The 13,435-nt window shown below is 41.3% G+C and overlaps 1 protein-coding gene across 2 annotated transcripts in view; it reads right to left on the minus strand.

Moving 5' to 3' along the window:
* Window positions 1-13,435, minus strand: part of GRIK1 (glutamate ionotropic receptor kainate type subunit 1) — a 172,328-nt gene that overhangs the window by 28,092 nt on the left and 130,801 nt on the right. For both annotated transcript variants that reach the window (XR_002086234.1, XM_009282942.1), the window contains exons 8-11: window positions 11,173-11,280; window positions 6,747-6,860; window positions 5,339-5,542; window positions 4,491-4,714 (exon numbers count right to left, since the gene is read on the minus strand). Coding sequence is in view for 1 of the 2 variants with exons in the window: in XM_009282942.1 (XP_009281217.1) it covers window positions 4,491-4,714; window positions 5,339-5,542; window positions 6,747-6,860; window positions 11,173-11,280 (650 nt within the window). In the remaining variant the exon portion in view is untranslated. The remainder of the gene's footprint in view (window positions 1-4,490; window positions 4,715-5,338; window positions 5,543-6,746; window positions 6,861-11,172; window positions 11,281-13,435) is intronic.

The following is a 13,435-nucleotide window of genomic DNA, read 5'->3' on the forward strand; positions in this document are numbered from 1 at the left end:
AGCCAGCGGCTGTGTGGTGCTGAGTTGCCAGCTGGGGTTAAACCACGACAGAAGCCCAAGGCTGGGATCTTGCATCATTTCAGACAACAACCACATTCAGTAGGTTGGACACAAATGTCTCCATCACCGAAGAGCAAAAAGGCAGTTGCTAGAAAGTGGCAATGAAACACTGGCAGCAAAACTCTTTCTGCCAGACTGGAAAGATTTTTATAGTGCTGGGTATATATTTTAATGTGATACTAGGATATATATTTCTTTTTCACCTTGAAACAAATGCTGATTTTCTTCTTGTGTTCCTATTGCTGTTCTGAGCTCCGAGAAGAGGCTGGCTTACAATTCTGCTCTTTCACTGCTCAGGCTTTGTTTTCCTGGCCATTTTCCCCTGGTTTTCTCCCTCTTCAGACCTTCAGCAGTAGCTGTGGTGAGGTTTCTGATAAAGATGAGATGCTCAAGGTCTCATAAGCACCTTTTTATATAGGCTCTGTCTGACTTTATTCACGACTGATGGTTATCTCAGCTACCTATCTCTACCGTCATTGACATCCACAGCACAGCTGATATGGCATTAGCAGCAAGGGGAAATTTTGGCAGAAAACACCTTGTTCATTCACTGCCAGTGTACTTAGGAAAAGAGCTTTGTCAGTCTGTAACCCTTTGCAGTGATAAAAACTTCAGTGTTTGCGTTTAAAAATTAGTGTAACAATGACAGGGCTACATAAGGCTCAAAGACAAATGAGAAATTATTCATACAATCATAGAATCATTAAGGTTGGAAAAGACCTCTAAGATCATCGAGTCCAACCGTCAACCCAACACCACCATGCCCACTAAACCATGTCCCTAAGCGCCTCATCTACATGTCTTTTAAATACCTCCAGGGATGGGGACTCAACCACTTCCCTGGGCAGCCTCTTCCAATGTTGAACCACTCTTTCAGTAAAGAAATTTTTCCTCACGTCCAATCTAAACCTCCCCTGGTGCAACTTGAGGCCATTTCCTCTCATCCTGTCGCTTGTTACTTGGGAGAAGAGACCGACACCCACCTCGCTACAACCTCCTTTCAGCTGCTGAAAAGTCTGAAGAAATAACAGGAAGATTATCCCAGTCTACAAAAATTATTCCCAAGTATTTGTCTTCCATGAACTGATGTCAAAGTACTGTTAACCATTTAATTTACTGTGGCAGTGTTAAGAAGTGGATGCTTCCTGAGGTTCTTAAAACCAGTCTAACCCGTATTTGCTGAAACACTTGGTCAATCTTACAGAAATCTTGACATATTTGGAGACATGAACAGGTCTAGATATGGACTGTAAGAATGGCTTAGCTTCTTGGAGTAAATTACAATTTATAAAGTCTAAAGTAAATTAAGGTGACATATGAACACCGTTTTGTGTACTTCAGCCTATATAGTCGCGATCTAATTAGGCACTGGTTTTAGGCATCAGTTCAAAAAAAGCATTAATGTCAGAAAAAATTTAAACATTCAGAAAATTATATTAACTCTTTTGCTGAACTAGTGTGTTCTTTTCCTCTTTTCCTAAAATAGGTGGGTTATGAGAATGGTATGCAAACTTGAAACATTTGTTATAAGTCGTGTTTTGTGCTGTGTGTTATTGTTGTGGTTTAACCTCAGTCGGCAACTGAGCACCACCCAGCTGCTCGCTCAGTCGTCCCCCGCCCCGGTGGGATGGGGGAGAGAATTGGAAGGGTAAAAGTGAGAAAACTCATGTGTGGGGGTCTATACCTCTAATGACATTTAAGCCTTTTAGCTAATTTTAGCCACATTTGACAAATAGCTAGAGGCCTTAGAGGTTATTATGCTCCTGCAAGTGTTGTGAAACATTGCAGTAGTAACCCCGCTAGGAGAGAAGCTGCAGGATGAGCTCACAACTCATTACGTATCAGTTAATCCGCATGGGAAAGATCATCTATAAATCCTTCAGCTGCAGGGAAAGCAAACACACAGACAAACAAACTTCAACTGGCGATCACAATCCACCGTGAGACACAAACCTGTACGGAAATCAGGCTTCATTAGTTACGCTGCTCCTGGAACTACTGCTTTTTAGAAAGATTTCAGAAACAAAACATAACACAGTTACACAGGGTGAACCTATGGATTTACCCAAAGGCTACACTGTGATTTGGAGCAATATTTAACAGCCAAGAAAGAAAAGCAAACAGGTTTCACAGCCAATGATGTGTGAGCACTGTGCGTTTCACTTCCGTTTGCTCCTGGCCACACGTCTGTGTGTAGGCAGCTCTGCAAGCAGACAGAGGACCCTGATGGAGCACTGTGTTTCACTTCCGTTTGCTCCTGGCCACACGTCTGTGTGTAGGCAGCTCTGCAAGCAGACAGAGGACCCTGATGCTTATTTATTCTTGTAAACTTGATGCTGTTATTTTAAAAAATAGAAGCATCAAGGATAACTCGGGCTTTGTTTTCCCTTCTGCCTGTTCTGAGGTGGAGAGGACTGTGGGATGGTTTTAGTCTTGGCACACAACTGCAGAAAAGTCAATCTGTCACAGTCGAGCAGATTTAATATTAGTCATGAATGAGATCATGATTTGCGTACAGTAAGAGTTATTATTTATGGTACAGTGAGCCACTGCAAGAGCTTGTGGGAAGTCATGACTAATTGTATACAGTTCCATAGCTGCCAGGGTTGGATAGACTCTTTCTTTTACCTAGGACCAACACTAATAATTTAACCCATGACCTCTCCTCCCCTAATTCCCGCCTCCTTCTTCACATTCTCAGTAATTTAAAGGAAAAATCAAATCCCACAAATTGCTGTACTTTGGTACCAGTATAGAAGCATGCAAACAAGCAAAGCATTCACATAGGTTGTCCACCTGGAACAAGGGTTGTTCAGTGGACATCGGAGAAATGTATGTCCAAGGCCAGTCACTCTCAGCAGAACTGCTCGTGTGAATAAAGGTTTTGCAGGGCTGTGTCTTTTGATTAAAAGAAAACAGTGAATTGGAGGAAAAGCAGCAAGAGCTTAATTTGACCTGGCTCACACAGAAGTGGAAGTCAGGCACAATGTGCTATATTATCAGAATTAATGATTCAGATTACAATTATTTTATGACCTTTGAATGAGGTATATGTATGTATACATTAGAATATATACAACAATGCTGACTTCTTAAAGTTGAATGCCATCATTTGCAATAAAAACTGCAGCATTTCTGTTACTTTTGCTGTGATGTGAGTGTGTGGACTTCCAATGATACATCACTTCAGTTCTTATATTTCATAGTACAAATGTTTTCTCGGGCTATTTTCCATATACTTTATTAATGTGGAACACATTGTTGTATATGCAAAACAGTACATAACAGAAGTGGGGAAAGGCTTAATTAGGGATCCTCAGTAAAAAGAACCAAAACGCGAATCTCTGTGAAGTGCTAATAAAAATATTTATGCTTTAAATTATAAAAAGGAAAAAATGAAGGATAGGATGAGATCAAATAAACAGAGTTGGAAATGAAATTCCAAGGCCACTATCTGAAGAAAAGGACAATAACTATGCTAGTTCGGAGTCCAGGTTTATTCAGGAGTATAGAAAAAAAGTGTGCCTCAGATGACCAATTTCCTCTGACAAGTTTCTAAGTTCATTTTCTTTCATGCTTGGTTTGCTCTTGTTCAAAGCCCTAGAGCAACTGACTCCCAGACTGTGGTCCGTGGCTCTCTGAGGCCACGATAAGTAGCTTGTATCCAGTTTGTGAAACCATGTCAGCTGTCTAGAGTTTTCAAGGTAAAGTTCAATGATAAGGGAACAGAGTACTCTGCTGGCCCTCTGGAGGTGTGACTGTGGTCCACTGGTCCAGAAACTTTGTGGCACACCTGCCTTTGAGAACATTATGAGCTTTGGCCTCATTTGGAAAAGCGGTGTGTACGTGTTTATTTCCTGCTGGTTTTGAATAGGGACATCACTGGGACCCTGCCACTGACAGGCAGGGTGCACCTCGGAACAGCGCTGGGAGAAAACATTGCGTATACATCACCTTGCAGATTGTCCCCCCAGGTTCCCAGTCACATTATCTTGTATTTTCAAGGGGAAATTAGCTGAGCTAATTAACATCCTTCAGCAAAAATATGTTCACATCCTCTTTCTTACTTTTTAACTGTATGCACTGTTAGTAGAAAAGAGAAGTGCTTACATGCAAGTAATATAAACTGCTTTTCAACATGTAGTCTGCTGAGGTGTTGTGTACTGACAAAGAAAGGCTGACACATTTCATCAGGTATTTCTCTCCATTCAGCCCTTAAGGAAAGTAAAATCTCATCACATTGCAATATATAAAAGTGATAACAGTGTTGATGTGAAAATACCAAGAGACACTCTAGAACGTTATGTTTTAGAACTGGATAAAACCCTTAGGATAGTATTATACTATATCTACTTTGCAGAGCCCATGCAACACCTATGGGAAGAGAGGTAGTTAATGTGGATGCATCTAAAACTACATCTTCGACTTACCTTGCAATGACAAAGAGGACACAACTGACTCCAAGGCAGGCTAGGAGAACATACATCCAAATATCAGGAGAAAGAGGGTTTAAAAAGGAGAAAACACCAGGGTTTGTCCCATTGGGCTTCCGGTACAAAATACTGATTCCCAGCGTCATGAAGGGCTTGGAAAAATCAATTACTTTCTCTCTTACATAAGTAATAGTGAGAGGAGCAACAGCCAGATCAGCTTTCTGAAAACACAAATGGGAAAATACTCATTCTTTTTCATGTTCAGCAACGCACTACTATTCCTTCCATTTTTTCCCCCCAAGTATTAAAAACTGAACCAAATTTGACTATAAATCTGAAGTGTGTGACAAAATTTAACATTGCTAGGGTATTGTTCGGTACATAATACTGTTTTCTCTTTTTGCAGGCAGAGGGATATTTGTGACTTGCATGTGAGTAGGAGAGGTATGACCAGGGACACTGGGCTCTGTCCTGCGCAACGGGGCAGACTGCGAGCGAGGACTGCCAGCGCATCTGGGCAGGCACTACATCCACAGATCAGAGGCTGCCGCAGGGCAGAGGTGAGCTGGAAGCTCAGCCTTTGCTGTTGGACTTTGTAGCCAAGGGGTGGGCAGGACCCGTGCTAGCTCAGTACCCGCTGTCCCACCACAGATGGAGGTTCCCCCCAACACCTGCAAACTGTTGGTTCAGACATACTGACGTGACTTCCTACTCTGTCAAATGGCAATACAGACAGACCAGTGGCTATAAAAAAATGAAAACTAAAGCAAACATTTCATTTGGGCTGGCTTCATATAAAATACCACAGGTGAAAGGAGAATAAAGAGAGAAGGATTGAATCTTACATGATCTATGAGTTCTTTGACCATCCCATTCCACTCTCCTTTGTCATTCTGGGCTCCATATTTACCATCAGAAACTAGTTTGACCTCATAGATGAAGCCTAAAATATTTGACAGCTCCTTTAGTAAGTCCAGGCAATAACCCTCGAATCTGTCATTTCCGTACAAGGGCTTGTCAGACTTCTTGTACATAACATAGGGATCTTCCTATAGAAAAAGACAGTAGACATGTAGCAATAGAAATGAGGTTTGTTTCGGTTATGTCAGTTTCTCTAAATTATGTTAATATTTTATAAATGGATGGCAATTAGATGGAAACCAGTAATTTACCGTGTCCATTAAAAGCTGTTTTAGGTGTGTTAATAAATTGACTGAATCAATTAGTGATAAGCATAAGGGCCCTAATTTTCAATGGAACAGACCATTCATAGCTCCCAGGAGCTTTAATTAAAGCAGAGCTTAGCAGCTCCAAAATCAGACCCAAGATCTGTACTCTACATTGTCCCACCCTAAGGGACAGGAAGGGATACTGAAGGAGAGAGAAGCCTAAATAACAGAAAAAGAATCATAAGGGGAACCTAAAGTTTTATATTCTGTGAGAAATAAATCTTTATCGAAAAAAATCTTCAAATGTACAAAATAGCTGTCAGCTGAGCAGGTATTCACATGAGAGAATGCAGAACAGCACAGGTAGAGTGCAAAGTTGCTTTTCTTTTTGAAGGATTTTGGATGGAAGAAGATCTGGGCAAGCAGGTTTCTGCAGTTTAATGTGGCAAAAGACCTCTGGCAATAGGAAAGGAGTGTAGAGGGAGCCTTTGAGCTCTTTCCCTCCTCCTGAGGAATTAGGCTGAATAATTGAAAAATGTGGCATTACTGGCCAGGGAGAAAGCACGAGACAGAACAACTCGTGAATACCCAGTTGCATGTTTTCCATGTATCATAGTAAGAACATAACTCAATCTCTCTATCCGCTGTTTGCTACTTTCTTTCAGTCCTCTTCACCTCATTTTCAGTAAAAAGGAAGGATGTATAAGCACTGACTACAAAGCTAAGTATTTGTGTGTGTTAATTCTTCTGGGAAGAAAAGTATGCAGGGTTCACCTCTGAAATATTGAAGTAAGCTAAACAATTCTGGAGACGGAGGTTCCCGAGAGTCTTTCATTGGCAGTGGGGTATTTTTGAATCAATCTTGTGGATAGATGAATGTCTACGTCAATTCTGAGTCTAAATAAAAACATTTGCTTGAAAACAGGCTAGTTTAACAAAACATTGTTTAGTGTGGAGGAAAACAGTCATGGAGTGCAGGGCAGAGGTGGCAAAGGCAGCCGCAGAGAGCCCGGCAACCCACCGTCAGCAATGCATGCATCCTGCGGCGCGGCTGGTGGTGTCACCTCCGTCCAGCAAGACTTACCAAAATGGTGGTGACGATAAGCGTCCGGTTAGCCAAGGAATCCGTGATGTTGGTCGATCGGTCCTTGTTGCTGTCCGTCATGTTAAGGCCACTGTTTGAGTTCCAAACCCCAATCTGCACAGAAGAGAGTGGGTGAGCAGCTGCCTGGCTGCAGCGAGCCGAAACATTTCCCTAAACGCTCACCGCCTAGGAAGAGTGCACTGGCTCTAGTTGGCACAGAAAGAGACACCAGCAGGATGAAATGCTAGAGAAGGGAAACAGCTGTGGGTCTGAGTAAGGCAGCAACATCAAATGGCTGATTTAGAAAACACAGGGAACATACCGTCCTTTCAAAAGCAGGTGGAAATGAATAAGCTTTAAGAGTATAAGGCATGTCAATACAGTGGTGTATTAGCCAATTTGCTACAAAAGTGGAACATGTTGACTTTGTTTCCTGCTAAAAAATGTCAAATGTCTATTTTTATGTGGTTTTTTAAAATTTTTGTAAATGGTAGAGTTGAAACATATGGAAAGACCTCTCTCTTCCAATACAACAGATTAAAAGCTTGAATAAATATGTTGAAACAGATTGATGAATGCACTGGCCTTTTGCTTCCGCCGTGCCTTCAGCAGGTTTAGCAAAGATTATTCTGTCAGTTCTTGACTACTATATATGACAGAGCTAGCAAAGTGATACCATTTCACCCACTGATCAGTATTTGCTCAGTAAATGTAAGTGGGCAAAGACAAATTCCTTTCTAGCCCCAGAGATAGTGAAGAATTGCAGTATTTAATGCCCAATCCAAAGCCTCAAGGGAAAGATCTTCATGATTTCAGTGGATTTGGATCTACACCTTGTGAGGGCAGAAATTATAACCATGTTGATTTATTCAGATAAATATTTACTTAACATGAACGCAGTCGGAAAGCATCTTCAGGTTTTTTTGCCTTTAGATTTACATACACAGTGTGGCTGAGGGCTGATGTGAGAAAACTCCAGGCAAGGGGCTGGCTCAGGCAGTTTGGTTTGTATTGAACATTTGCGGAGAGCACCAGGTGGATGGCTTGAGGTTCTGACATTCGCCATCCATAGAGCCCTTCGCATCGCCGCGCTGCTCTGCCAGCGTGTTTCAGCTCTACCTGGGAGGGATCCGCTGTCAGATCCTCTCTGCTGGGATTGCCAGCGAAGCTGCCAAGTAAGTCTAAGACAAAACCCGCTGACTTCTCCTGTGTACTGAAGGTCTCTATCTGCCATCAGATGCTCAGTCATTTCAGACCCAGGCTGAACTCTTTTTCTTTGGTTGCTAACTGAGGCAGAGATGGTGCTGCGTTTGTACCAAACCCAGCAGATTAGTTTGTGCCTGCTGAGTGTGGATTTGGGGTAATAACTGTATAATTTCAAACAAACTTTGTGTTTGTGTCCCTGGGTGCCATTGCTTTCGCCTTTCACAAAATTTTTTTCCAAAGTATGCTTAAATGGGGATAGTCATGCCATTTTTTTAAAATTATTTTTTCAAGCCTTTATCAGTCATTCCCTTTGTTTCCAAAACTAGATCAGGTTGGGAAACTGATCTGGAAAGTACACACAAAATAAAATGTTGTATATTATGATAGCCTGTGCCATATGGTAAATAACTATATGGTTATGTTAAGTGTCCTTTAATTTGCACCAAGGTGGCTGAGTTAATCAAAAAGCTGTTCTGCTCATTGTTACTGATTTGATATGGTTTTATCGGCTGGCAGCAGGGAAGAGGAGAACAACCATGAAGAACATGGAGTGACACAGTCACAGTGCATACAAAATACACCAGGAGACCACTCTACGTCTGGATAAAAGAATGACGCCGCAGGTCAACCTTGATTAGAGCAATGGAGGAGGTCGGAGGGGCACTGGAAGAATGAGGCCAAGGTAGTACATCACTATGGTGAATCCGGAGGATTTATTGCAGTTTAGTGACAAGTTTGAGAGGTGTCATATGCCCTTCTCAGCAAGCCTGTGCTCTGAACCAATTGTAATTTGGTTTAAATCAATTCAGCATAACGCAAAATGCCTAAAGTCAAAAGCAAGATTGGTTCAATAGCATTCTGCATGTCAGGTAGGATGATCTATTCACCAGTAATGAGGGAAATAGGGGCCTTTGTGCCTTAGCCTGATTCACTGAAGATTAAAACAAGGTTATTAAGTATGTGCTTTATAAGAACACGAAGAGTGCTATAGGATGTTTTGCACATCTACTGTCTACTCCGTAGCATTAAAATCCCTCCCATGGTCTACTCCGTAGCATTAAAATCCCTCCCAAAACAACACAAAAAGAAAACCTTTTTTAACTGTGTATGTGAGAGGGGTGGGAAATAATAAGATCTGTGTGAAATGCATACAAAATATAATTCCAAGTGTTATAAGAAATTTTTGTCTTGTGACTCCAGAACACTTTAAACGTGGTAAATACAGTTGTTTTCATCTCCACCGAATGGCAACTGTGGGTTGTACCTCCAGTGGGGAGCTGCGCATGGAGCTGGTCTCTTGACTCCCACTTCGGTGCCTTATCCACCAGGCAGAGGCACCTCACAGTAAAAGAGGGCTGAGATACCTGGGGTAATTTAGATCTTTTATAAACAAGCTTAGTTCCAATTTCCGTGTGTTAGTGAAAGACAGCATCCACTTAATCATCTATATTATTTTCTGCAAGGAGCTAACAACACAGTCGTCAAAATTTTGAGTCAACAATGCTTGAACTTTGCCTGCACAGCATGCATTTTGTGGGAGGCAAAAAAAACCCCAACCCTGCACATTAAAACAGTCCTTGCTTCTGATGCTAATACACATTCGAAATGGTGCAGATTTACCACTCATGGTGAATCTTAGGTGAATCAGGAATGATAACAACTGAGAAAAGGACTGCTTTTGCTGCAGCCAGGAGTCTCTACTCTAAGAGGAGAAAAGCACAGCTCCCAAGAAATAAAATAATAGTTAAAAAAAAGATTTTGGTGAAAAAGCTGAATCCTGCTAAGATATTTTTACTATTTGGAATTACAGTGTCTCAACTTGGGACAAAACTTATTCTACCAGAAAAACTCATACTCTTGGATACACTGTTGTCTCTAAACTGCAATATGAGAGTCACTCTAAAAACCCAAAGGATGAGTCTGAAGACCCAGCCCAAAGGTTTTTTGCACCACCCGTCTGTGTACAAACCTTCTTCCACACTTTATATAAATGATTAGAAACCTCGCCAGCAGCCTTGGTACAGAGAAAAATAAACACAGTGCTTCATTAAAAATGAAAAGACAACCAGTCTGGAGAGCTGTGTGGGAGAAATTACATTTAAAGTCTCAATTAACCCATCAGCAATTATCATTTGGAGTCAAGCCAGTGTACGCAGAGGAAGGGACAACGCTGTCTCCAGCTGACATGAGCTGGTGGTGTCACCTGTGTTAGGGATTTTTGGATACCCACAGCAGCCACCTCCTAGGCGGTCGTGGAGGGAGCCCTACGGTGCCCATCGGCAGCCCATGTTTGCTGGCTGAGGGTTGGGGCAAGGCCATCCCGCCTCCCTCCGGGGCCCCCCAAGTCCCCCTCAGTCTCCAGCATGGGCCCTGGCTGGTGGTGGCAGGGTTCGGATGCCAGCAGCAGCGCCGTCCGGCTACTGTGAAACATGGCCAAAAGCGTCCATGGCTTTGGGCTCCTTCCTATGGTCTCTGCAAGTCAAGGAGCTTTCCCTGCCTTACACCTTTGCATCTTCAGGAGAATCTATAAGTAGTAAAGTAAGGAAAACAAGATCCTTTGACATGGATTTTTTTTTTTTTCAGAGGCATGCTTCCCTGAGTGTCCTGAAGGAATGTGAATTTTATTTGTCTTTTGTTTGAATGCAGAACCAGTTTCTGAAGTTGTATCATGCAGAACCTTCTGTTTTCAAACAAAGATGCTACAACTCGCCTGTAGTCTCGCCATTTCAGCACAATTTATGATAAGCAGTTAGGGATGTTAGGGAAAAAGAACCAATCTAATCTCAAAAACATGAAGAATTTTTAACGTGTCAACTCTTGTTGAGGTTGTTACTCAAGCACCTTCTTTCCTCTCTCCTTCATGTCACATTTATTAAAACCAGTACATGTAAGATAAGGTAAATCTAGGTTTTATCTATATATATGAATTTACCACACCAAGTTACAGCAGCAAGAACTGAAGATAAGGTGCACTTAAAATAATTATTTCCATTCAGATAATTATTGCCAGTCCCAAATTCCTATCTCATACCTCGAAATGCAAGGTACGCATTGTAAAATAATAAAACAATCTTAGTAGCTCTGTTTTAACTTTGACTTAAATAATCTTGAGAATAGTCGTTTGTACCCCAAGCACAGGAGATTCAAGCTGAGGAGAATGGACTTTCCTACATCCCTGTCAAATTAGGTTTTGTCATTGTTTTACAAAGGATCTGGTTACCTTTTCTGTTCCTTCCTCCTTGAGGCTAATAATGTCCAAATCAAAATCCTTCCGTAAGCCATCCGTTTTGTTGAAGGTTATGCGCCCTGTCAAGCCATCCCACCGTGCCTGTGTGAACACAAAAACACTCTTCCCTGTAACGATTAGTAGGAACTACTCTGAAGCCATAACAAATACTGCATTTTAAATTAACCGTAGCATTGAATCACTTCTAAATAGTTTTTTAAACATATCTGTCCTTGTTACTTTGATAAAAAAATCTTTCTTCAACTTTTTTGTTATTTAGTTTCTCTTCAGTATGTTTTGTATTTTACAATCAGGCACAAGTTTGTGACAGTTTATATATATATTGATATACATATGTCTAGTACTGTATATAAAAAGATATACTGAAGAGAGAGAAAGAGAGAATATGTATTACACATGCCCAAAGACAGGGCAGTTTTGCACTGCATAAGAATTCACTAAGAAATTAAAAAAGGAGTCTGCTGTGTCCAAGCTTTGGGTCTGAACCTTGGAGTACGAGAGCCTAAATCCACCAGCCTCGCTGGAGCGATCCTCTTTACCCCAGCCCAGGACCTTTTAAGTTCTCCATGACGAACGGGTAACGAATGGCAATCGGTGGTGAATGGGAGTCTCCAGAAGGTCCTTATTGAAGGAAGGCAGCTAACCGTCCCAAATCGCCAAAGCTTTCTCAACACTTCAGTTGTGCGTTTCCTAGTCTTGTGTGATAGAGACTGCCTTTGCTACTCAGGGCCCAGAAATCCAGATGTTTCCAGGAAAAGAAAGAAGGGCTTTTGTCATTCTTGCTTGATTTCTTGGACAGGTTGTGGTTAAATGTCTCCCACCAGCATTGGACTCCTAATGTCCTGGACTTTGTTGAATTGTTTCACTAATCCCTACTCAGTTTGCATCCCCAAGGAAGAAGACACAAGTTCCCAAGTAAGCAAACGAGGTGTATCATTCCTAATGGGAGCACTGCCACTGCCTGTGCTCACAGGTGTTGATGGCACGATGATGAAGGCTCTAAAAGCAGGCTTTCAGGAAAAAATCACCCAGTCACAGAGACCTAATAAAAACTTTGGTACACACAAGTCTTACATACGTGTTTGAAGTACAGCATACGAATTGCATATGATCGGTTTTGGTCCAGGCAGCGTTTTACTGTTCTATCATAACTAAGTCAAATCACATTTTCCTTGTTTTAAACATTAGCAGCAGGAGTAAGTTAAAGTGGTAGACTTTGTACATCAGTCTATATAGCCATGATGATTCCCTGTGCTGGGGAAAACTTCTTCAGTGCAGCAGGATCAACGTCCAGAACTAACTTCCTCCGCAATTTAAGCTTTCCGTATCTTGTAAGCTTCCCAGCAAGCTCACTTGCTTTTAAATGAGATCTATCTGTCTCTCATATAGCCCCCATTTTGTCTCCAAAGCTGAAGCTTATCTATAAAAGAAAGTATTTCATGGATTTCAAACTGCAGATGATCTTTGTAATCTATTTTTGGGAGCTCCCACATTAGATTAAATTCTTCAAAGACACAAGAAAGGCTGATGATAAATGATGGCATAGTTTCCTCATGTGTGTCAGCCATATAATTCTTAACTTACAAGCTTTTCTACTGCGCATTGTTATTTACTTTGTTTAATTTGTTGTAGACAGATGTCATAAGGAAAGCTGCATTAAAAATCAGCAGACTTACAGAATGGTGTCTCCCCTTCCTGTTAAATCTAAATTCTAGCGCTGAATCTGCAGGATTTAATCTCAGATGCTGGGGTGTTATCAACATGTGTCTCAGACAAATCTGGTGCCTCCAGAATTTTGTGGAAATACAGCAGGATTTTGAAGCATGCTTAAGTAAAATAAGAATGGAAAAGCACAAATGCAAGAAACTTGCTATGAGACTTTCCATCTTAATGATGCGGGAACATACAAAAATCTCAGCTGTAAACAGTCAAACACTTGTGGTTTTGTATGCTGATGTAATTAAGATAGAAGGAGGGGACACATATGAATGCATTTCATTATATAATATCTCTTTTCCAGTCTGTCTTTTTATTACTCTGACATGACCCCCATCTCTTATTCACAAAGATGGAACATTTTTAAAAATACGATCTTTAGAGATCAATTCCTCCTCAGAGGGCAATTTGCTTCTGTGAAATGCTCACATTTATTGATTACATATCAGATGCTCAGCTTCTCTGCTAACATGATATGATCTTGAATAAAGGAACCAATATGTTATTTTTGGAAATGGTA

Source organism: Aptenodytes forsteri, unplaced genomic scaffold, assembly GCF_000699145.1.
Source record: "Aptenodytes forsteri isolate BGI_AS27 unplaced genomic scaffold, ASM69914v1 Scaffold2, whole genome shotgun sequence".
Taxonomy (NCBI): Eukaryota; Metazoa; Chordata; class Aves; order Sphenisciformes; family Spheniscidae; genus Aptenodytes; species Aptenodytes forsteri.